The sequence below is a fragment of the Penicilliopsis zonata genome (genome assembly GCF_001890105.1).
Source record: "Penicilliopsis zonata CBS 506.65 unplaced genomic scaffold ASPZOscaffold_4, whole genome shotgun sequence".
NCBI lineage: Eukaryota > Fungi > Ascomycota > Eurotiomycetes > Eurotiales > Aspergillaceae > Penicilliopsis > Penicilliopsis zonata.
The window spans coordinates 528650-551505 of NW_019208914.1; the positions used below are offsets into that span (position 1 = coordinate 528650).

At 53.1% G+C, this 22856-nt stretch overlaps 8 protein-coding genes across 8 annotated transcripts; 4 read left to right on the forward strand and 4 right to left on the reverse strand.

Annotated features, from left to right (window-relative positions):
• The first annotated feature begins 150 nt into the window (after positions 1 to 150).
• On the forward strand, positions 151 to 4589 carry ASPZODRAFT_1548389 (hypothetical protein). The gene is made up of 6 exons (XM_022726137.1): positions 151 to 201; positions 271 to 770; positions 828 to 957; positions 1011 to 1059; positions 1118 to 1505; positions 1569 to 4589. Exons 2-6 carry the CDS (start codon positions 473 to 475, stop codon positions 4403 to 4405), a joined length of 3702 nt encoding a protein of 1233 aa, XP_022582773.1. The 5' UTR covers positions 151 to 201; positions 271 to 472; the 3' UTR covers positions 4406 to 4589.
• Positions 4590 to 5134: 545 nt separating this feature from the next.
• On the reverse strand, positions 5135 to 5893 carry ASPZODRAFT_1548493 (hypothetical protein). Its single transcript, XM_022726141.1, has one exon. The coding sequence runs from the start codon at positions 5774 to 5776 to the stop codon at positions 5240 to 5242; it is 537 nt and encodes a 178-aa protein (XP_022582774.1). The 5' UTR covers positions 5777 to 5893; the 3' UTR covers positions 5135 to 5239.
• Positions 5773 to 6644, forward strand: ASPZODRAFT_1548488 (hypothetical protein). The gene has a single exon (XM_022726140.1). It carries the CDS (start codon positions 5871 to 5873, stop codon positions 6609 to 6611), a length of 741 nt encoding a protein of 246 aa, XP_022582775.1. The 5' UTR covers positions 5773 to 5870; the 3' UTR covers positions 6612 to 6644.
• Positions 6645 to 6968: 324 nt separating this feature from the next.
• On the forward strand, positions 6969 to 8371 carry ASPZODRAFT_61953 (hypothetical protein; the record flags this gene model as incomplete). Its single annotated transcript, XM_022729031.1, has 2 exons — positions 6969 to 7305; positions 7365 to 8371. The coding sequence occupies 2 exons, from the start codon at positions 6969 to 6971 to the stop codon at positions 8369 to 8371; spliced, it is 1344 nt and encodes a 447-aa protein (XP_022582776.1).
• Positions 8372 to 8612: 241 nt separating this feature from the next.
• Positions 8613 to 9338, reverse strand: ASPZODRAFT_62154 (hypothetical protein; the record flags this gene model as incomplete). The annotated part of the gene is made up of 1 exon (XM_022729060.1): positions 8613 to 9338. One exon carries the CDS (start codon positions 9336 to 9338, stop codon positions 8613 to 8615), a length of 726 nt encoding a protein of 241 aa, XP_022582777.1.
• A 1905-nt stretch (positions 9339 to 11243) lies between these two features.
• Positions 11244 to 13355, reverse strand: ASPZODRAFT_92708 (hypothetical protein; the record flags this gene model as incomplete). The annotated part of the gene is made up of 6 exons (XM_022730449.1): positions 11244 to 12115; positions 12168 to 12461; positions 12512 to 12558; positions 12617 to 12877; positions 12932 to 13217; positions 13282 to 13355. The coding sequence occupies 6 exons, from the start codon at positions 13353 to 13355 to the stop codon at positions 11368 to 11370; spliced, it is 1710 nt and encodes a 569-aa protein (XP_022582778.1). The 3' UTR covers positions 11244 to 11367.
• A 245-nt stretch (positions 13356 to 13600) lies between these two features.
• ASPZODRAFT_92710 (hypothetical protein) lies at positions 13601 to 15761 on the reverse strand. The gene is made up of 2 exons (XM_022730450.1): positions 15604 to 15761; positions 13601 to 15550 (listed from the first exon to the last, which is right to left on the reverse strand). Exons 1-2 carry the CDS (start codon positions 15650 to 15652, stop codon positions 13656 to 13658), a joined length of 1944 nt encoding a protein of 647 aa, XP_022582779.1. The 5' UTR covers positions 15653 to 15761; the 3' UTR covers positions 13601 to 13655.
• A 620-nt stretch (positions 15762 to 16381) lies between these two features.
• ASPZODRAFT_130231 (hypothetical protein) lies at positions 16382 to 22205 on the forward strand. Its single transcript, XM_022722455.1, has 9 exons — positions 16382 to 16906; positions 16981 to 19824; positions 19926 to 20029; positions 20099 to 20144; positions 20225 to 21009; positions 21067 to 21221; positions 21317 to 21385; positions 21468 to 21559; positions 21722 to 22205. Exons 1-9 carry the CDS (start codon positions 16616 to 16618, stop codon positions 21965 to 21967), a joined length of 4632 nt encoding a protein of 1543 aa, XP_022582780.1. The 5' UTR covers positions 16382 to 16615; the 3' UTR covers positions 21968 to 22205.
• Positions 22206 to 22856: the final 651 nt, after the last annotated feature.

Sequence of the window (22856 nt, forward strand, 5' to 3'; positions counted from 1 at the left end):
GGAACTGGTTCCTCCTCAGTAAACCTTATCAGTGGTTGAGTGGTTCATGTCGCGTCTCTAGCAACCCTGATTTGGAATCCAAGTTACCTATCTTATTGACATTGTTTGATCGGGGCTTGTTTCGCCAGTCCGCTCGATCTGGCCCGAGTGCCACTCGATTTGCACTAGACAGCATGATTGCTTTTGGCGGTGACGATAGAGGTCTGATTCTCCCTTTTTTCTGCTTTTTAGGGTTCCTGGAATTTTATCTGACATGGTCCTTCTCGTCAGAATCTTTCTCTCTCGTTGCTCACCCAATTGCTGTTGCTGCTAGCCCGAGCGATGCAAGATCTTAGGTTGCTTTGAAGGCTCTGAACCCATCGGTCAACCCTCATATAGGCAGTGCCGAAAGCATAGCTAAGACTCTTGCAGCTTAGAGATCTCTGATCTCCATCAAGCCAACAACGCCCAGCTCGTGGGTCATTCTCTCAGAATGAGGTTTTTCCCATGGCTAGCGCTCGCCGTCTATATTGCATGTGGAACGATCAGCCTGGCGAGACAGGTGCCTCGAGATGATCGGTATCAGGCTCAAACGTTGGTCACGCTCGTGGCGAGACAATCGGCCTCACAAAGTACCATCACGGCCGGCACTGAGGTTGCCTCGACGACATTAGAAAAGACAGCGACAATCACGTCAACTTCGAGCGTAACGACGGCCGGAGCTACGGCCAATGTCACTGCCACACCGACAACTACCATGCCTTCTTTGAACAGCTCTCCTCCATCTACTAGTGAGTTGGCATTTCCCTTGAGAGATCTATACATGACCTATAGTTAATCGAAATCAGATAAAACAACTCCAGCAAATCCAGATGGCCTGCCGATTCAGCCACATATCACACCTGCATTGGGTGTAGGCGGATTCCTCCTTATGATCATTGGTGCTGCATATGCGCTGATTGGAATCCAGAACCTATGGTAAGTCCAGCTTTTGATCATTATAGCATGCTGCATTTGACTGATCAAAATAGGGTCCATGTGTTCCTTTCGGCGGCATTATTGACCAGCCTCGGAGTAACGGTCAGTGGATTTCTAGATCTATCGTATTTACATGCGTATGTTTTATCTGACTACATAGGTTTTGATTGTCTACGTCATGAGCCCGCCCATTCATCCTGCGATCCAGGGAGCTTACCTCGTGGCGGTATTTTTCACAGGCGTCACGTTTGGAGGACTGTCAATTGTCTTCAAGGAGCTAACAGAAGGACTGGGGTGCCTCCTCGGCGGGTTCTGCATGAGCATGTGGCTTCTAACCTTGAAGCCTGGAGGCCTCCTCACTGGGGCAGGGACGAAAAGCGGCTTCATCGGCGCAATCTCGGTCGGCGTCTACGCCTTGTCTTTCAGTCATCACACGCGCCCATATGCACTAATTTTCTCTACCTCGTTTGCAGGAGGGACAGTGCTTGCGTTGGGGATTGACTGTTTCAGTAGGGCCGGGTTGAAGGAGTTTTGGCTCTATATCTGGGGTGAGTTGAAGCCCCTGTGTCAGAATATAGGCGAGAAATAACCCCGGGCTGACTTGTATCCAGATTTGAACGACAATATCTTCCCGTTGAACACCAATACCTACCCTATAACCCGAAACATTCGCGTGGAGCTTGCTGTGATTGTGATTGCCTGTATTCTTGGGATCATTTCGCAGCTACGACTGTGGAGAGTCGTCAGGGAACGCCGCAAGAAGGAAGATGCCCTGCGCAAAGAAGAGGCGAAGCGAAAGGAAGAGGCCGAAGAAGAACTGGGTCGGAAACTAGAGGAAGCGAACATGAAGGAACGTAAGGAATGGGAGGCAAGATACAATGGCGAAGCAAAGGTTACCTCTGGCAGCAATGGTGACGACCTTCTGAAGAACGCAAACGTGACGGAGAAAGATCTTGAGAAGGGTGATCCGGAAAAAGAAAGCATGTCAAGCTATAGCTACGAAACATCCGACGGTTCAGGCGACAGCGAGTATGACGATGATGAGGATGAAACGCCGTCGTTGGACGAAGAAAATCGTCCAAGAAACGGCGAGTCAGGTGGTCTCAAACGCAACAGGGCCGATACGCTTGTTCCATTCAAAGTGTTTGATGGCTCTGCACACGTCAAACGAGATGACGAGTCTGATGTGACCGCTATTGTTGGCTCTGAAATTGGCTCCACCCGGTCCAGGCCTTATTCCAGCAAATCGTTTCTCAAGAGGATGTCTGCAAAGAACGGACCGAAGCCGATTTCCGAGTCGAAAGAGGCCTTGATCCAGCAAGCGTGTGAGGGCGATGCAGATGGCCTGGACGAGGATCATGGACCATGCCCTAACGCTGCATCGGGCGGACCAAAGAGAGACGTAAATGCCACTGCTGATTATATCAAGGAGGAAGAAAAATCTTCTCCGGAAAATCAGGCTACGACACAAGATCAAGGAGAACAAAATAGACCAGCATTGAACGCAGTCGCCAGAGAACAAGAGGGCGAAGATTTGGAGCCTTCTCCAGGGAACAAACTTACCAAGCCCAAGACGAAGCAAGACAAGAAGTCCCGTCGTAAGAAGAGATCGGGCGACAGGCAGTATCTGGGGATCAAGGAGATGCTAGATGATAGCCAGTTCCTTGAAGACTGTCTAGCCAGCGACGAGCAAACGAAAGTCGACCAGCAGTCCGACGACCAACCCCAGCAGCAATCCTCTGAGCAAAGTAAGACGAATCCCAAGAGGAGAAAATCATCCAAGACTCCCAGAATCCCAGATTTGGAGGCCCAAGATTCTGTGAATGATGCTGCAGATGGTGAACCGGTCGAGGCTGCGCCAGCAGTCAGTAGACAGGAACCAGCAGTATCAATCGAGAAACCTCTGGAAGGCCAAATTGAGGCAAACCCTGAGGAAGGCCCTTCAACCTTGAAGGTTGAGTCTAATCTATCCTCTGAACCAGCAGAGCTCCCTGCTGCAGACCAGCCAAAGCCAGAATCTGTGCAGCCTGCGCCCGCCACTCAACAAGAGCCAGAGACTACAGAGTCGACTGCGAAACCACACGGTTCGAAAGCTGTAACAGTGGCAGTTGCAGCGAAATCTTCCGTATCGCCTGAACCAAAGAAGAAGACTGAGCAGTTGACAATGCAGAAGCTGCCCGATACCCGCCCCGAACCGGCAGCGAAGAAGGCAGAGAAGCCGAAGCTGACAGCAGAAACGGTCGAACAGATTCCGCGGCAGACCTCGCGTCTCGTTCTCTCCTACCGCACCAACGAGTGGGCGAAGCATCTCGCCAATGCAGATGCCCCCGAGTTCGACGCTTTGCAGCCCGTCCCTGAGGAGAGAAACGGAAAGGCCGCGGATGATGCCGAGGGAGCACCTGCAGAAGAGGCTGCTGTACCGGTGAATGTGCGGGAACTGCTGCAGACCCCGCTGGATGCACAGCCTCCGCCAGCTGTGATGGAGAAACGCCCCTCGATGTCCAAGGAGCGGCCACCATTGAGTCCCATCGAGGACCCTCGGCGGCTGGTGAGATCTCTGTCGAAGTCACCGCCGCCCCGTGAGTCCATGTCACGCTCCCACTCACGCAATCACTCGCGGACGGGAGTAGTGTCACCTCTGGCACAGTTGTCTCCGCGGAGCGCCTCGAAGTCGTTGACGAACCTGGCACAGTCGCCAACCGTTGCCTCACAGTCGGCCCTGCAAGCGAGCTTTGGCGGGATCCGCAATGCATCGAGCCCGCTGCTAACACGGCTCATGGCGGCCGAACAACCGCCGACGACGGGCGAGAAAGAAAACAAGGCCGGGGCGGCTGGCGGCCCCAAGGGAAGCAAATGGAAGGGACCCCCTCCGCTCCTTGCGGTACGGGAGAACATGATGCAGAACCGCATCACATCGGTGTCGATGAGCAATGACCCCTGGCAGTCACGAAGCCATACCAACGCGAATTATGAATTCTCGTCGGCCCGAGCCTCGCCGACTAGTTCAACGTTCATGGACGAAGACAACATGCCGCTGTCGCAGCGTCGAGCGATGATGAATAACCAACAGCAGCATCAGGCGAGATCATCGCCTCCTCCTCCTCCTCCCCCACCGCACGCTATACGCGGTCCACGGGCGATCGGTACTCCGGAGGCGACGATGGCTGCCTGGCGAGAAGCAGTGCGGGAGGAATTGACGCGCGAGGATCCGCTGGCCGGGCTGACCGCGTTGAGTGTCGGACTGGGAGGAGGAGGAGGAGGAGGGACAGGAGGAGGAACGGGAACAGGAACAGGAGGAGTTAACGGAATGTCTCGCAGTCCAACACCGGCAGCGACGGTCAGTCAAAGCCTGGACGCAGCGATCGCCGAGGGCATGCAAAAGGGGGAGATGGCGGAGCTGCACCGGGAAGCGATGCGGCGCATGCAGGCGTCTGCCAAACATAGGTAGAGGAGGAGTGAGTTAACGGAAGTATGAGGGACGACTGGACTAGTTGGTTGGGTTACTTGGAATCAACGCGTTAATAATATATAATCTGTGAAGTCGGAGTGTCAGTTCATCGTCCTATCTCCTATACTATACTACTAGACTCTAGTCCCTTGCCCCGGTCGATCCCATAGTATGAATACTCCGCTACATTTAGTTAATAACTAGTTAGTTAACTATTAGTTAACTGTCTATTTATGGAATCTCTGTAATAATTTCAGTTAATTAAATGACGTATCAACTCAGCGTTTGAGTACAGTTGGTTTATATGAGTATACGATATAGTGATTAACTATATACCACTGTGGCTATAATATAGAAGAGTAGGTATAGTAGTTGAGTACAGTAGTACCTACTGCCTCGTTACGATATGTCTAAAATCAATCGATTTACCTTGATACAGTTACAGTGACAGGGAGAATCAATTAACTCAATGCTCCTAATGATTAATTAATACTGGATCCAATATTGTATCTGTAATACGCTCTAAGCCTCGCCTTGCGCGATAGATCTCGTACCGGATTCTTATATAACCTCGACCATTCTCTCAATTATTTGATTCTATCTCATCTAGTTATTGCTTTCTAGATACTCCATACGGTCATCTCTATCTCTATTCTCTAGTTCTCTATTTTCTTGCTTTGTCCTGGTTCAATCTCCCTCTCCCTCTCTTCGTCTCTCCCTCTCCCCTCCACCATCTACCAACCTCCATCTCAATTATTATCATCACTCACTTCTAGCAATCCATCTCTTTCAATCCCATCAACTCCCAAGTAACTACTAACTAATTACCTACCTTTATGTGTTGTTACACGACCCTTGCCTTGCCCCTTTCCAGCCCGCCAATCGCCGGCCCCACCCACAGCCAGCTTCAGCTTCACTTTCGCCTTCACTTTGTCTCTCCTCCTCCTCCTCCTCCTCCTCTCTCTTTTCCCCTCTCCTCTCATCCACCACCACCACCACCACCACCACGGCGCGACTCACCGTCTCGCGCTCTCGCCTTCCATCGAACCCGACGGAAACCCTCGCCCTGTCCTCCGCCTCGCCCTCCGCCTCCGCCGCCTCTCTACCGCGCTCGCCGCCGACGGCTGCCGTCCGCCTGTGGAATCCCGTCAACCACGTCCCGCGTCTCACGCCCGCCGTCGCCGCCCCGTGTCTGCAACCCTGGCGCTCGCACGACAGTGACTCCCAGCCGCTCGACGCTGCCCACCGCGACGCCTCGCCGCTGTTGACCCTCCCCGAACGCCGCCGCAGTCGTCTGACCACCACCCCGAGTCCGAGTAGTCTGCTGGTCGAACGCAGCCCCGCCGAGTCCGAGAGCGGCCGGACCAGCATCGCCGTGCCGCGCGGACAGAGGCGAGCGGACTTGCTGCTGTTGTCTCAAGAAGAAAAAGAAGAAGAAGAAGAAGAAGAGACGGGGCTTGAGAATATGACCGAGACGGGTCCCCGGCCCCCGGACTCGGCTTTCCTCGCCCACCACGATGTGCCGCGCCATGTACCCTCGCAACCATCGTTGCGATCCCAATCCCAGATTGCCTCGGTGCCTTCGCAGACGGGAGGGGCCAGCAGCAGCGGAACGGGATTCGCGGGGGAAACAATGAATATAACCATGAACACGAATCATAACAACGAAGTGGCGGAGGAGCTCGCCTGGGGGCCCGCCCATCCGTGTTATCCGCATCACAACCCACACGTCTCGGTCGAGTCGGACGAGTACGAGAGCACGCGGATCATCCGCATTCGGCGCGACTGGATGGTCTGCGGCGACCTGGCGCCCACCTTTTCCAACCTCTACCCGGAGATCCTGGACCCGCTGCTGCCGGAGCAGGAGTTCCGCCGCATCATCGCCACCGTGAACGAGCAGCTTGTCCGTGCCTTTGACCCCTTCACACCCGGGACCTGGATCGATGGCGCGCTGGGCCTGCTCACCGGCTGGCTGTGGGAGGACGCGGGCGCCGCCCGCGTCAAACGCAACCTAGGCTCCGTCGAGGCGTGGCTGGAGCGCTGGAACCGCGACGTCGGCTCCAAAGACGGCGTGCGCATCTGGAGTCTACGGCGAACGGCCTACCTCTCGCTCGATATCCAGATCCCGGACCCGAAAGTGGGCATCATTCAGAGCGAGGGGGGGGTCTCCCTACCGGGCACGCGGCCTAGTAGTATGGCGAGATAACCCTCCATTACCTTTTAACTCTATTGACTTACCCTCATCAATCCTTCTATATCATCAAAGCATGATCTATCTGATCAGGATGATTATGACTGTCCTTTTTCGGCCCAGCGTTATGACCGACTGTATACTGAATCTGTATACTGAATCTGTATCTAAATGAATAATTCTAATTTTTAACAGATTAATAAATAATAAGATTGACCAGTAATAAAATAATTAATCTGTAGACAGTTGGTAACGGTTGGCAACCTTTATTATGAGATCCCCACTGTTTTCGTTTCTCCACCGTTCGCTCCAGACCGACGTCAGGCCAACTCGCACCTCGCACCCAGCAAACGCACCAGGCAAACCGCCACGATGCTGTCGGGAATCCTGATCTTCAATCAAAAGGGCGAGAACCTGATCTTCCGGGCGTTCCGCAACGACTGCCGCCCGCGCCTGGCCGACATCTTCCGCATCCAGGTCATCTCGAACGCGCAGGTGCGCTCGCCCATCCTGACGCTGGGGTCGACGACCTTCAGCCATGTGAAGCACGAGAACATCTACCTGGTGGCGGTGACGAAGAGCAATGCCAATGCCGCGCTGGTGTTTGAGTTTTTGTATCGCCTGATCGTGTTGGGGAAGGGGTATTTTGGCAAATTTGACGAGGAGGCCATCAAGAACAACTTTGTTCTTATCTACGAGCTGCTGGATGGTAGGCATTACACTGATATTTATATTTATATCTAACGCCTATACTGATTTCCTCTTTAGAAGTCTTAGACTTTGGATACCCCCAAAACACGGAAACCGACACGCTGAAGATGTACATCACGACGGAAGGGGTCAAGTCGGCGATTGCCAACTCGGCGACGGACTCGAGCCGGATCACGATGCAAGCGACGGGGGCGCTGTCGTGGCGACGGGCGGACGTGAAATACCGCAAGAACGAGGCGTTTGTGGACGTGATCGAGGACGTCAACCTGCTCATGTCGGCGACGGGGACGGTGCTGCGCGCCGACGTGACGGGCCAGATTGTCATGCGGGCGTATCTGTCAGGCACGCCCGAGTGCAAGTTCGGACTCAACGACCGATTATTGCTGGAGGGAGATAACATGACGAGTAGTCTGGGGGGTCGACTTGACAATGCGACCGGCAGCAGCAGCAGGCGGAAGAATAAGACCCGCGCGGCGGCCGGTTCCGTCACGCTGGAAGACTGCCAGTTCCATCAGTGCGTCCAGCTGGGACGGTTTGACGCCGACCGGATCATCTCGTTTGTGCCGCCGGACGGGGAATTCGAGCTGATGCGCTACCGCGCGACGGAGAACGTCAACCTGCCCTTCAAGGTGCACCCGATCGTACGGGAGATCGGGACCACAAAGGTCGAGTACAGCGTGGCGATCAAGGCGAATTACGGCTCGAAGCTGTTCGCGTCGAATGTCGTCGTTCGCATCCCCACGCCGCTCAACACCGCAAAGACCGTCGAGCGGACCTCCCAGGGCCGCGCCAAGTATGAGCCCGAACAGAACAATATCGTCTGGAAGATTGCCCGCTTCACGGGGGGCAGCGAGTATGTCCTTACTGCCGAAGCTACCCTGTCCTCCATGACGCATCAGAAGGCCTGGAGCCGCCCCCCGCTGAGCCTCTCCTTTAGTCTGCTCATGTTTACCTCCTCGGGCTTGCTGGTCCGTTACCTCAAGGTCTTTGAGAAGAGTAACTATAGTAGTGTCAAGTGGGTGCGCTACATGACCCGTGCAGGGAGTTATGAGATTCGTTTCTAGAATACTTCTCTACTCACTTTCTACTCCCTTTTAACTACTTCTATTCTTCCTGTGTTACCATATTAGGTGTTCATATTATTCATTATCATGCACCAGGCAGTACAAAGTAGAGTGTACAGAGTATAGTATAGTACAAACAAGAGTGGATATACAACAAAGAAACAAAGAAGAGAGGATAGTATAAAACAGAGTGGATATACAACAAAAACAAAGAAAGAAAAAAAAAGAAACAAAGAAAAGATTACCGCCACATGTCGATCGCAGGGCGTAATCGTCTTCCACCCCGTCGCAGCCCGACATCGCCGTCGCCCACGAGCGAAGCCCAGCGCCGGCCGATGCTGGCGTCGTCGCGGCCCAGGCGGCGCGCACACTCCGCCCAGTCGGACTGCGAGAGGTTGAACTTGGCCAGCACGGCGGCTACGAGACGCTCGTCGTCGTCGGCCGTCCAGTCATTGTGATTATCTCGCCGACTGCTCGACTCTGTGTCTGTGACTTCGATGGAAGGAATCGCGGCGTCTGGATCGATGGGCGACCGCGGTTCACTGCTGGGCGGCGAGTGGAGGGAATAGAAATCCGATGGCGCAAGACCGAGAGGGAGGTCGTAAGGAGCGTGCCTTGATCGTTTGGGTGTAGAAAATCTGTCTGCGCTATCTCCCTCTTCCTCTTCTCGTCTGCGCTTGTTGGCGCCTCGTGGTGGCTCTGGCTTCGGCGTCGCTCGAACCCGCGACCGTGTCGACCGGGGCGGCGTGCGTAACTGCAACGGGCTCTGCAGTCGTGCTGGTTTCTCACGTCGTGACGGGGGTGCTGGCGATCCACTGAGCAGCGACTGCAGAGCGCGACAGGTGCCCAGCAGGCCGTTGCCGGGCGGGTAGTAAGGATCTTCAGGCGGTGGTGTCGACAGCAGCCGACTCGCTGCGAAGCGCGAGGGGCGCAGCAGGTCGCACGGAAGAGCTGATGGGAGGAGCATAATATAAGAACAGTTGTATAGAAACAATAGTATAGAAACGGTTGTGGTTGTGATGGTTGTGATGGTTGTTGCGCTCGCAGTTTTGCGCCGGGCCGGTCTCGACGCGCAGAAAAAAGCCAACAGGGTCAAAACCCAGTGGAATCGATAGAGAACGACTCGTTCAGTCTGCTCAGTAACTTCCGAGATGCTGCGACAGACGGGGAGGTGGTGGTACGATGACAGACGCGACGGAGCAGCGGTGGTGGTGAGGAATGAAAGTCGGCGGGGGGGGGGAAAGCAACGGGGCAACGCTGGAGTTTTAACGGCGCCGGAAACGGCGTGAGTGACACAACCCACTCTTGCTTTAATAATAGATCAACGACAATGAATTAAAGGCTTTGATGCAGCTTCTGGGGGGGTTTTAGTAGTAGAGGAGTGCTGTAGATGTATTATCTATTACTTCATCTTTGAATGTCCTGCTCTGACTGAGACATACATGAAGGAGACGCCCCTGGATGCACTACGCAAGGCACCACTTGATACAGTACAGAGTACTCTGTATACTTTATACACAGGATTACTACCTACCACTGGCTAGAGGTATTAGACTTACAGGATAGAGGATCTCCTGCTGCTGCATGCACTCCAGACTGCGGCAATGCAGCTGTCAGAGGGTCTACCGAGTACAGGGTATCTACACTGTATAATACAGAGGCCTTTACTAGATAACTAAGATAGTATTAGTAGTTACTAGGTATCTTCTAGGTATGATTCTATGACTCCTATACTCCGCCCACCACCTTCATTCTCGCCCTCTGCTATCCTTCTCACCCTGTAGACATAGATATATAAACCATGGTTCTCTCGATAGTCTCTATAATTAAATATTCTATGTCTATATCTTTGTCTAGTCTTTGTCTTGTCTTGTCTTGTCTTGTCTTGTCTTTGTCTTTGTCTTTGTCTTGTCTATTGCATTTCCCACGCGCGTCCCTCGCGCGTCCCTGACGCGGTATCTCGCGTGTTTGCGTGTCGACCAATCAGCTCGTTCAAAAAATGGCGCATCAATCTATCCTCTTTGGGAATCTGTTGACACCACCTCATATTGACTTGGATACAACTACATATACTCCGTGTTCCAAGTGGACAGACAGTGGACAGACAGTTGACAGTACAGTACTGTCTTACCTGTAAATCAAGCACGCGCTCTACAGTCCCGCAGGAGGCTGAATCTCGCATCTTATCGTCCCTTGCAGCTGCATTCCTCGGCGTGGCCTCCAGGAGTCCTCCAGGAGTCCTCCCTTTATCCATACAGGAGATATCGCATGGCTACAGAGTACAGATTACAGGGTACTCTACACCCTGTACTCCGTACTATCACGGGATGAGCCGCCCTGCACTGCATCCCTGCCTTGCTTCGACGGCTGTCAGTAGGATCGTGCGTTATCTTGCAGAACATCTACTCGGGCAGACGCATGGGCGTCTGCATGCATGATATTGCTACTTAAGTATACATACTAGGTACTGTCTAGATATCAAGGAAGATACTAGATACTATAGTGCCTAAAACGAGATCTTCATCTGATCTTCACCTGATCTTCACCAGATCTCACCCTAGGATAACAGGATCCCAGCCACTCGATATCTACTCCTTATCACTACCAAGGTGTATGACTCGGCCAGCCTCCATCAGAAGGCCCTGAATACGCATGCAAGGGGTTACTAGGAAAATCTCCGAGTGGAGGGATGTCATGGCAGGGCTGTGCAGGTACAGTGCAACAAGTCTTGTACAGAGTATAGAGTACAGAGTATCTAGGTACTAGTCTTTGTGTCAGTATCTAGATAACTAGTAGGTACTAGTATCGCTACAACTATTCTAACTGGTTACTCCGTACAAGGTATACTTCCCTGGATAGTCCTTGATCAGTGCCCTGTCTGCCCTTTCTAGGATCTATAACAGTCCTTGTCAAGGGAGCCCATCGCAAAGTAAACCCCTCTATCACATCATACTTTCAAAACTTTTCAGTGTAAAAAAAAAGAACAGTAATAATCCTCAATCCCTCATGCCATATCTGTATCCGTATGGAATATGCCGCTTCTCTCCCGTGATACAATTGTCGACTTCCTCGTACACTCCCTCTTCTACAGGGGGACTAGTCTCTTCAACTTGCTCTGTCTGCTGGATTCCGTACTCATACACAACGAGTGAACCACATGATTGTTCCATCTGGTTGCTCGCTTTCATTAGACGCTTCCGCCGGTACGATCCTCCCTCCGGGTCGGAGAGTGTTATAGAACATCCTGATCGATGCTCCTCGGGAATCTCTTCGTCATATACCTCCGAAGACAGAGGCGTGTCCCCCCGTAGACTGCCCGAGTGCAAGGCAGAGCTCGAGGTAGGAGACCCCCGCAAGTCATCGGCCACCCTGAGAACCATCGGTGCACGGCGCTGGCGCGGTTCCCAGTTCTGAATCGCCCGTCGGTACAGTTCTTCAAACCCCTGGCGGTGTGCCGCGTTGGTGAACCAGTTGTGCTGCACGGCTTGCTTCACGTCCATCCGCTCCATCTCGTCGAGAACGAGGAGTCGCCGGATGAAGTCTGTCGCGCGTTTCCCGGCGTGCACTCTTCTCAGGTCCATCTCCAATAGTTCTAGGTCACACCGGCGAGCACGTTCGACAGAGTACTCGTAGGTCGATGGATCTCTGAATGGGGACCCGCCTGTTAGCAGCACAGCAGCGATGCAGCCCACTGACCAGAGATCCACGGCCTTGGTGTATCCTGATTTGCTCAATACCACTTCTCTATATCCGTTAGAAGGTAGAAGGTAGAAGTTGGAAGTAAAGCTTGACTCACGGAGCGCTGTATTCAAACGTTCCCACAAGGGTGCCCATCCGCGTGCTTCTCGGCTTCACGAATCTGGCACACCCAAAGTCGGTCAGGACAACCCGGCATCCATCCGCCAGCGAGGTCATGAGGATATTGTCCGGCTTGAGGTCCCGATGGACAATGTCTCGCTCGTGCAGGTATTCCAGTGCTAGCAGGATCTGGCGGACGACGACTGCAGCCTCGATGTCGCCCAGTCGACCGCCTCGTCGCTCCAGAAACGAGAACAGGTCGCCTGCGGTGATGAGCTCTTGAAAGAGGTATCTGCTGGTTCAGTATCTGGTGTCATAATAAAGATGCATGCTGGCCCTTACACAGTATTCGTGGTCTTGATCACCATCTCCAAGCCAATAATGTTCGGCTAGAGATTATTACCATCAACATGGCACAGAAAGAGAACAGGTGTTGAAAACACTCACATGGCAGACCATCTGGAGAACGTTGGCCTCTCGATCATACGCTTTCAGCCTTCTCCGAACCTCTCTCGACAGGCGTCTCGCCGAAAGTCCATTCTCGCGTGGAAAGAATTTCGACGTTCCCTCCACCCTTTTGAACCGGCTCAAATCAACAATCTTACAAGCGAGTTGCCCGCCAGTCTCTCGATCAATCGCCATATGGACCTTTCCGTACGCCCCGGAGCCCAGCTTGCGGCTCGTAAGGGTATAGTATTCTCCAAACAGCTAGCCAGTCAGTGAGACAACTCAGAAAGAGGAGAGAAAAAAAGAAAAGTTTACCTCCATCTCTCTCAATTGAGTATTTTCAAACGGAGATTCCTCTCGAAAATTCCCACATCGAAACTCGAGATAATACCCCGGTGACAAGGCAAGGATATCACCGTCACTAAGAAGAACCCCTCCAACCTTCTTCCCCATCGGAGACCCGTTCCAAAGCGTGCCGTTGCGAGACAGATCCTGCGCGTACACGAGAGGCGATACCTCGCCCGGGTTATCTTTGTCGAAGAGGACGGTGTAGATGCGGAGATGTCTATTGGAGACGTGCAGATCTTCGACGACGAGTCGACTAATAGAGTTAGAGAGTACACCCATCCTCATGAAGTATCCTTCAAACAATGCTCTTGACTGACCAGGTCTTGCTGTCTCGACCAACGTATATCTCCTGGCTGCTGTATATATCTAGGGGACTGGGCCGGTGGTCCATTCGTGAAACCCGGCAGATCAGCGTGCCGACGAGGATACCGGGGTCTGGAGGACTGGAGTTGAACATGGTTAAAGATATGAAGAATAATTAAGACGGTGGTTTCGTGAAGATGGAGGGAGGCTTCTCGGTGGGAGACGTAGCCTGTAGGTAGGCCTGGCAGGTGACCTGCAGGGGATACCACTAAAATATAACACCAGCAAGTTCATGAAATATATATGTGGTAAAAGATATACGGAAGAAGATTTACTCATTCTGTACATTGCATTTCATGTCTATCTACAATTCAAGTCGTAATCTAGGTTATGGACCCTGCATTCGCCGCATACGCTCCTCGGCTGCTCTCGCGCGGCGCTCTCGTTCAAGTCTCATCCGCATCTCTGGAGTCATCCCGCGCGTCTCTTCGTCGCGCTTCTCGGCCGCGGTCTTCTCGACGGCTCCGAGACTGCGGCCGCCAGGTCTCCTGGCGTCCCAGGACGGGGCTACCTTGGCGGCATCTGCTTCTTTCTTCAGGCGCTCCATTTCGGCGGTTCGACGGTTCTGTTCCTCCTCGTCGGCCGTCTTGCGTTCGCGTTCCGCGCGGCGATCCGAGTCGGCTTTGGAGATCGCTGACGGAACACGTGAGGCATCCCAGTCCCATTTGGATTCGCCTAGCTCATGGCGAGCAACGCGGAAGGCGTCCCGGGTGGCTCGGTCACCGGCGAGCTCGAATGGTGTCCTGCCCTCGCTGTTGGGTACGGTTGGGTCCGCACCGGCCTTGGTGAGGAGAGCCGCCACGACCGATGGCGAGTTGGAATTGGCAGCGAGATGGAGAGGGGTAGGGCACCGGAAGTTCTGTGGAGAGTCGGACGGCTTGAAGGTGAATGAAGGAGGGATCGAGCTGTTGCTGATATAGGACAGTAGAGCCGGTATTTTGGAGCGGCGAATAAGGGCGTGGATCTGGGTAGTGTGGAGTATTGCAGCTTCTTCCTCCTTGGACAGCTTGGGCTTCTGCGGCTGCTGCGGCCGCGGCGTGGATGGTTTGGAGGAGACCTGCTCGGCCTTCTTCTCCGCGCTGATCAGAGCAACCTGGTCCACCTCGCTGACTTTGACCCGAGTGAGTTCCTTGAAGCATCTCATCAGTTCGGCCTGCGTAGCCCGTCGCGTGCTGAACGGGAAGCCTCGATTTCTGAGGTCATTATTCCTTAGGACCTGTCCATCATACGGACCAAAAAGAATTTTCCGATTCGTACTTCCCGTCGCTCGAATGAAGAGCAACTCGGCAGAATCGATCATTTCCTTCCATTCTGCCAACAGCTCTCGGATCTCCTTCTCAAGAGCCGCCTCGTTGTACCGTCTCAGGCTCGAACCGGCCGAATGCGCTGCTCCCTTGGCAGCATCGTTCGCAGACTGCGAACCACCTTGTTTCCGCCGTGTCGTGTAGCGGTGAAAGGTTTTGTGTGCGATCACTCGAGCTTGCCTCTCATCTACACCTCCTTGCCTGCGGTGGATCTCCGGGGCCAGCGACACGACCATTGCCGCAAAATGACCACCCCCGATCATACACATGAAGATACATGGAGACGGGGTCGAAGGCGCCGCCGGCTCCGCCTTCCTCTGAGCGCTGACGGGGGCCAGTTGCTTCTTTCGCAATGAGTCCACCAGATGAGCGGGCTCGTCTTGCTCGGCCTCTGTGAAGAGTGCTCGGTAGACACCCAGCGAGATATTTGGCGGAAACAAAGAGCTGGACAGCCAGAAAATGGGGCTTTTGCCAGCATTCTGCTTTGCAGGCATGTTTCTTTCCTGTTCTCCCGCTGCCTGTGAGATCTTCGCCTGTCTCTTCAGCAAGGCCGTCAGAGTCACATCAGCCAGTGTCTCGTCTTCATCTTCGTCCGCCTCCGACGATTCGGACCCGGAAATGGACTCGTCCAGCTCTCCTATCGCCGTTGAAAAGGTCACCTCATCCAGAGTAGGGTTCCCCCGCAGCTGCGCCTTCAGGTTATATCTATGGTGATCCGACCGCACATGGCTCCGTTGTTCCTGCACGTCGGCAAACGAGACCTTGCAAAGAGCACAGGAGGTGGACGTCGCGACTGCATATTCCTGGGTTGTCACATCCGGGGTCTCGCTGGGTGTTTCGATCGCTTCTCCCACCGCGACCGGTTGGTCGGCAGCTTTGGTGGTGAACGTCGAGAGGAGCTGCGGTGGTAGGTCATACACTGGGCGGATTAGCGCTGAAAGCATGGGAAACGACAGTGTGAATCGATCTCACCATACAGTGGCCTCCTCAGTAGCTCGTCTGAAGCCGTATCGGCCGCCATGACGTCGTAGTCGAGGGGATTCGTGGAGGGGTAATCAATACTCTCTTGACAGTCCCACGGCGTAAATGAAATAATACCCCAGAGTTACTGCCACCGCCTTCTGAGGGGCAGACAGATAGAATAAATCAAATATCTATTCTTTGACCAGTAATTGATAACTAGTTAACCATTTATTCTTTTATTTTTATATATGTTTGTATATATATATATATATTTCAGCTTGAGTAATACTGGCACTTGACTCATCTGTTAGTCACTTCGTATAGAGGAACACTCAACACTGAACAGAGCTCCAGCTCCACAGCTCATTATTAATATTTGACTTGAAGCTTCTATGGAGCACAGAAGTAAGCTATTTCCCTTATTATTAATTGTCAGAGCTTAGCTATACGCCTGTTGTGATTGGAGATATCAAAAACCTGTAGCTGTACCGGCCTCAGGCAGGTCTAATCACATACTAATGATTGATTTTGGACAGCTTCAATGAACTCGCGATTTAGCCTTGACTCATTCTGAATTCTTGATATAATCGACGTTCTAAATTCTTAATACAATCGACATTCTGATTTGTTCTTAATATACCATAGACACAGCTATAGTCCATTACGTATGCAGGAGGCTGAGAGGCTCCCGTATGACGTCACGTGATAGCTCTTCTACTGTCGAGCAGCGCCTGCGAGGGATGGAGTTTCGACGTGGACAGACTGTCTTTACTCAGCCAATAACTATACTAAAAAGCGCTCTGATTCTTTATTCCCTTATTATTAATTATTATCCTCATCTTATCTCCTTATGGTAACTCCGACTCCGGCTATAAGTTGGTTACTAACACGCCCTCGTTAGTCAGCAGAGCTTATCCTGCACCTTTTTATCGACGAAGCCGAGCAGCAGCAGCTCTTTCTTCTTGTTTCTGGCCTTGTCCTTACCCTGTGCGGCAGCTGAACCACGATTGCCCCGGAAAAGATGCTGGAGGGCAATCTCCAGGCGATTCTGGGAGACTCCCAGCTGTCTCGGTCGTCGCAGACCCTTGTGTCTCCATCCGCCTCGCGTCGACACCAGCTCTTCTGCGGCAATGCCGAGGGCTGGGGTCCATTGAGTCCCTACCTGTTCGATCTGACGCCATGTTTCCTGGATCTCACCGTTGCCCTGGTGGCCATCTTTGGCCTGGTTCTGGGCGCCGGAGCCCTGTGGCTTCTGTTCAACAAGCGGTCTCCGCAGCCGGTGCCGAAGAATTGGCATTTCTATGCGAAACTGGTAGGTTCTGCCTCTGCGATGATGAAATGGGAGGAAAACACTCCGTAACTGACCACTTTGGGCTTCGTGTGCAGACTGTGTTGGCTACTCTGATCCTCGCCACGGCGCTGCAAGCTTCCCTTCAGGTCGAGACGGACACGAATCTCGGCTTCACTGATATCCGCCTCTGGGCGTCAATCCTGACACTGGCCTCCCTTGGGGTCATTTATGCCGTTCAATACTACGAACATTGGCGCAGCAGACAGCCTAACGGCGTCGTGCTCTTCTACTGGGTCTTTTTTATCGTCGTGTACGCTATCAAGCTGCGTTCACTCGTCGCCCGCAAGCTGTACGAAGACCAGCTGCCGTATTTTATCACTTTCTGCGTGAGCTTGGGTTTGGCAGTTGTGGAATTCCTCCTTGAATATCTCGTGCCGAAGAAGCAGAGTGCGTACGATGCGCTGGGCGACGAAGATGAATGTCCCTACGAGTATGCCGACGTATTCTCCGTCCTCACCTTCAGCTGGATGACGCCGTTGATGAAACACGGGTACAAGAACTTCCTCACCCAGGATGACCTGTGGAACCTACGCCGCAGAGATACCACGCGCACTACGGGGGAGACCTTGCAGAAAATCTGGGAGCACGAGTTGACCAAGAAACAGCCCTCCCTCTGGCTGGCTCTGTTCAAGGCGTTTGGCGGCCCCTATTTTCGCGGAGCAATCATCAAGTCGGGAAGTGACATTCTCGCCTTCGTTCAGCCCCAGCTTCTCCGCCTTCTCATCAGCTTTATCGACTCCTACCGGTCGGAAAACCCCCAGCCGGTCATCAGAGGCGTGGCGATTGCGATCGGCATGTTCCTGGTCTCCGTATCGCAGACCATGTGCCTCCACCAGTACTTCCAGCGAGCTTTCGATACCGGTATGCGCGTCAAGTCCGCCCTCACCGCTCTGATCTACTCCAAGTCCCTCAAGCTGTCCAGCGAGGGCCGTGCGTCCAAGACCACCGGCGACATCGTCAATCATATGGCCGTCGATCAGCAACGTCTTGCCGATCTGACCCAGTTCGGTATGCAGCTCTGGTCCGCGCCTTTCCAGATGATCCTGTGCATGGTCTCTCTCTATCAGCTCGTGGGCGCCAGCATGTTTGCAGGTGTGGCTGTGATGATTCTCATGATCCCACTGAACGGGGTGATTGCTCGATTCATGAAGAAGCTGCAGATCGTTCAGATGAAGAACAAGGATTCCAGGACCCGGCTGATGACCGAGATCCTCAACAACATCAAAAGCATCAAGTTGTATGCCTGGAATACTGCTTTTATGAACAAACTCAGTCACATCCGCAATGATCTAGAGCTCAATACGCTGCGCAAGATCGGAGCGACGCAGTCCATCGCCAACTTCACCTGGCAGACCACGCCCTTCCTTGTCTCTTGCTCCACCTTCACGGTCTTCGTCTTGACTACCGATCGACCCATGACCACCGAGATTGTTTTCCCTGCGCTGACGCTCTTCAACCTGCTCACCTTCCCTCTGTCCATCTTGCCGGTCGTGATTACATCGATCATCGAGGCGAGCGTGGCGGTCAATCGCTTGACGGATTACTTCACCGCGGAAGAGCTCCAGCCCGATGCCGTCAACTTCCAGGACCCTGTCACCCATGTGGGAGACGAATCCGTGCGTGTGCGTGATGCTTCCTTCACCTGGAATCGCTACAAGGAGGACTGTGTCCTGCAGAACATTGATTTCAGCGCCCGCAAGGGCGAACTGAGCTGTATCGTCGGCCGTGTTGGCGCCGGCAAGTCTTCTCTGCTCCAGGCTATGCTGGGCGATCTGTGGAAGAAGAATGGCGAGGTGGCCATCCGCGGTCGCATCGCCTACGTCGCGCAACAGTCCTGGGTGATGAATGCCAGTGTCCGTGAGAACATTGTCTTTGGCCATCGATGGGATCCGCATTTCTACGACCTGACCGTCGAGGCTTGTGCCTTGGTGGAAGACTTCAAGACCCTCCCCGATGGCGACCAGACAGAAGTCGGAGAACGAGGCATCTCGCTGTCCGGTGGACAGAAGGCTCGTCTGACCCTGGCTAGAGCCGTGTATGCTCGTGCGGACATTTACCTGCTGGATGATGTTTTGTCGGCGGTCGACCAGCATGTCGGCCGTCACCTCATCAACAAGGTCCTCGGGAGCAACGGTATCCTGAACGGCAAAACTCGGATTCTCGCAACCAATGCCATTCCTGTTCTCAAGGAGGCCGACTTCATCGCCTTGCTACGCGAAAAGACCTTGATCGAAAAGGGCACCTACGAACAGCTCATGGCCATGAAGGGTGAGATCGCCAACCTCATCCGGACCACTTTGGCCGATTCGGACGAGGAAGGGTCTTCTACCACCAGTGGCACGGAGGAGGACAGCCGCGGTCTCGCCAGCCCCGAAAGCTCAGAGGTCGCCACCGTGACCGGGAACGACGACTCTGAGGATTCCGATCTTGACGAGGCCGAACGGGAGATCGGCTCGCTTGCCCCCATCCGAGCGGCCGCCGACGGTCCTCGTCGTACGAGCACGGCGACTCTCCGCCGGGCCAGCACAGCAAGCTGGCAGGGCCCGCGCCGCAAGCTCGCGGACGAGGAGAATGTCCTCAAGAGCAAGCAAACCAAGGAGTCCTCGCAGCAGGGTAAGGTGAAATGGAGTGTTTACGGTGAATATGCTAAAAACAGCAATGTGATTGCCGTCTGCTTCTACTTGTTTGCCCTTTTGGCCAGCCAGACGGCTCAGGTTGCAGGGAACTTCTGGCTGAAGAGATGGTCTGAAATGAATGAACGACAAGGGGTGAACGCCGACGCTGGCAAATATGTTGGCATCTATCTGGCCTTTGGCTTGGGATCCTCCTTGTTGGTTATTGTCCAGAACCTGATTCTGTGGATTTTCTGTTCCATCGAGGTAGGTAAAAAAAAAAAAAAGAAAAGAAAAGAAAGAAAAATCTTTCTCCCCCTCCCCCCCTCCTCTAACAGTGAAAGTGTGGCTTAATTAATCTATGACAGGCGTCACGCAAACTTCATGAGCGGATGGCGTTTGCGATTTTCCGCTCCCCAATGAGCTTCTTTGAAACAACACCGTCCGGTCGAATTCTCAATCGGTTCTCCAGGTGGGTCATGCGAGTGTGGTAGGCCTTGATGGAATCCTGTTTGGCTGACGAGACTCGTCTTTTTTTTAGTGACATCTATCGAGTCGACGAGGTCCTAGCTCGTACTTTCAACATGGTTTGTGCTCCCGCCAGAATAACAAGGAAAAGTTTAAATGAGAGTCCAAAAAGGTTTGCTGACTATCGGGCGTGCACCAGTTGTTTGCCAATTCGGCACGGGCGCTGTTTACTATGCTAGTGATTGCCTTCTCTACCCCTGCGTTCCTGTTGCTTGCCATCCCATTGGGGTGGGTTTACCTCAGCTATCAGAAGTACTATCTGCGGACGTCGCGAGAGTTGAAGCGTCTGGACAGTGTGACCCGCAGCCCGATCTACGCGCACTTCCAGGAGTCGCTGGGGGGCATCTCGACCATCCGTGCGTACCGACAGGAGAACCGGTTCGCCCTGGAGAACGAGTGGCGCATGGACGCGAATCTGCGCGCGTTTTTCCCGTCGATCGGGGCCAACCGGTGGCTGGCGGTGCGGCTGGAGTTCATTGGGTCGATCATCATCTTTGCGTCGGCCATTCTGGCCATCATCTCCGTCACGACGGGCAGCGGGCTCTCCGCGGGCATGGTCGGTCTGGCCATGGCGTACGCCCTTCAGATCACGGCGTCGCTCAACTGGATCGTGCGGCAGACGGTCGAGGTCGAGACGAACATCGTCTCCGTCGAGCGGGTGCTCGAGTACGCCAACCTCCCGAGCGAGGCACCGGAGGTGATCTTCAAAAACCGCCCGACCATCGGATGGCCGGCGCAGGGAGCCGTCTCGTTCAAGAACTACAGCACGCGATATCGGGAGGGTCTCGACCTGGTACTCAAAGACATCAACCTCGACATCAAGCCGCGGGAGAAGATCGGTGTCGTCGGTCGCACGGGAGCGGGCAAGAGTTCTTTGACCTTGGCCTTGTTCCGAATCATCGAACCAGATCAAGGAAGCATCAGGTGAGTTTATTTATTATATATATTACCATATGACGTGCTAATCAGATGACTCTCAAGTATCGACGATCTCAATGTGTCATCGATCGGGCTGTTCGATCTACGCGGGCGTCTTGCGATCATCCCCCAGGATCCTGCCATGTTTGAGGGCTCCCTGCGTGACAATCTGGACCCGCGTCATGTCCACGATGACACGGAGCTTTGGAGTGTACTAGGTAGGCTAGGTTTCAGCTGTTTAGACAGGTTGGCACTGCAAGCAGAACAATGACTGACCGTATGTTTTTTTTTTTTTTTTTTTCTTCTTCTACAGAGCATGCCAGATTAAAGGACCATGTGGCCAGCATGGAGGGACAGTTGGATGCCTCGATCACAGAAGGAGGTAATTCTTTCTCCCCCTCTGAAGAAAAAAAAAAAAAAAGAAAGAAAGAAAGAAAGAAAGAACGAAAATTAATCTCGATCAGGTTCCAATTTGAGCCAAGGACAGCGCCAGCTGGTCTCTCTTGCGCGGGCGCTTCTGACACCCAGCAATATCCTTGTTCTGGACGAAGCGACGGTAAGTCTTGTCATACTTCCCCGTTTCCCCCGTTATTTTCTTGATTTCTAGCTTCTTCTCTGTGGCAACTGGGTTCTTTTTTTGGCTTTCTTTTCTTTTCTTTTCTTTTCTCTTCTTTTCTTTTCTTTTTTCTTTTTTCTTCATGCAGGACTAACGGTGTAGGCTGCGGTGGATGTGGAAACGGACGCTCTGCTGCAGCGCACCCTGCGGAGCAGCGTGTTCCAGGAGCGGACCATCATTACGATCGCACACCGGATCAACACGATCATTGATTCGGACCGGATTGTAGTTCTGGACAAGGGGCGGGTGGCCGAGTTCGACACGCCGGCGGCCCTGATCCAGCGCGGGGGGCAATTCTACGAGCTGGTCAAGGAGGCGGGTCTGTTGGAGGTGGCGGCTTCGTCGTAAGGGAGAGAGGGAGTCCCGAGTTTACAGGAGGCTAAAGGCTGTACCGAACTCTCACTGGTCGGGGGAAGCGGGAGCAAAGCCCTGGCGGCGCGAAGATCTGGAGGGGATTGGCAATGGCTTGCTGCAACGCCCTGTCTGTCATTCCGGGGGGTTCCCGGTCCTGTCTCTCTGTCTGTGCGTCTCCCCCGGCGGGGACGGAATACACCGCGTTCTCCGTGTATGTATGTATGTATGTATGTATGTATGTAGGATGGGTCTCGGAGATTTCTTTTCATCGTCTGTAAGTCATAGTAGTACTTTGTTAACTACTACTAGTACATGAAGTATCTGACATGTCACCATTACGCCGCTTGCATAGTAACTACACTATACGGAGTACGGAGTAGTACGGAGTACATCCAGTATAGTTAACTAGAACTACTATCGTTACTATAGTTATATTAATTACTATAGTTACGGAGTACGGATACTATAGTACATAGTACATAGTACTATAGTTTATTCCAAATCGTTCAGTGTCGAGAGTTCAGTCCTTGCGTGATCGGTGGCAGGGATCAGATCTCGCATGGCCGGGATTCTGGTTCTCGGGACAGTGGGATGGGTCTAATCAAGGAAGTACGGGACCTCGTACCAAGAAATACTACATAGAACTAGTTAGTAGTTAACTACCCAGTAGTCAGTTAGTGAGTTCATAAGTCTATGTGTGGGGCGGAGAAGAGTCCCAACAATAAGAAGAAGGTGGCGCGAGGCTGAAGACTAATTTCCAATGAATATATGAGCCGATCAGGGCCGTAAGAACTACTCCTACTAGTTACTAGGTAAGTACTACAGTACTTAGTAGTTACCTAGTAACTAGTAGGAGAGTTACCTGAATACTGTAACATGGTCT

Excerpts from the sequence above, each read along its gene's own strand:
- ASPZODRAFT_1548488 (XM_022726140.1), top strand. The coding sequence starts at position 5,871 with ATGACCGAGACGGGTCCCCGGCCCCCGGACTCGGCTTTCCTCGCCCAC.
- ASPZODRAFT_1548389 (XM_022726137.1), top strand. The coding sequence starts at position 473 with ATGAGGTTTTTCCCATGGCTAGCGCTCGCCGTCTATATTGCATGTGGA. Across the intron at positions 958-1,010 it reads ATTGGAATCCAGAACCTATG|GGTCCATGTGTTCCTTTCGG; the intron begins GTAAGTCCAGCT and ends TGATCAAAATAG. Across the intron at positions 1,060-1,117 it reads TGACCAGCCTCGGAGTAACG|GTTTTGATTGTCTACGTCAT; the intron begins GTCAGTGGATTT and ends CTGACTACATAG.
- ASPZODRAFT_92710 (XM_022730450.1), bottom strand. The coding sequence starts at position 15,652 with ATGGCGGCCGATACGGCTTCAGACGAGCTACTGAGGAGGCCACTGTAT. Across the intron at positions 15,551-15,603 it reads ACTGAGGAGGCCACTGTATG|TGTATGACCTACCACCGCAG; the intron begins GTGAGATCGATT and ends TAATCCGCCCAG.
- ASPZODRAFT_1548493 (XM_022726141.1), bottom strand. The coding sequence starts at position 5,776 with ATGCTGGTCCGGCCGCTCTCGGACTCGGCGGGGCTGCGTTCGACCAGC.
- ASPZODRAFT_130231 (XM_022722455.1), top strand. The coding sequence starts at position 16,616 with ATGCTGGAGGGCAATCTCCAGGCGATTCTGGGAGACTCCCAGCTGTCT. Across the intron at positions 20,030-20,098 it reads ATTCTCAATCGGTTCTCCAG|TGACATCTATCGAGTCGACG; the intron begins GTGGGTCATGCG and ends TCTTTTTTTTAG. Across the intron at positions 21,560-21,721 it reads TTGTTCTGGACGAAGCGACG|GCTGCGGTGGATGTGGAAAC; the intron begins GTAAGTCTTGTC and ends CTAACGGTGTAG.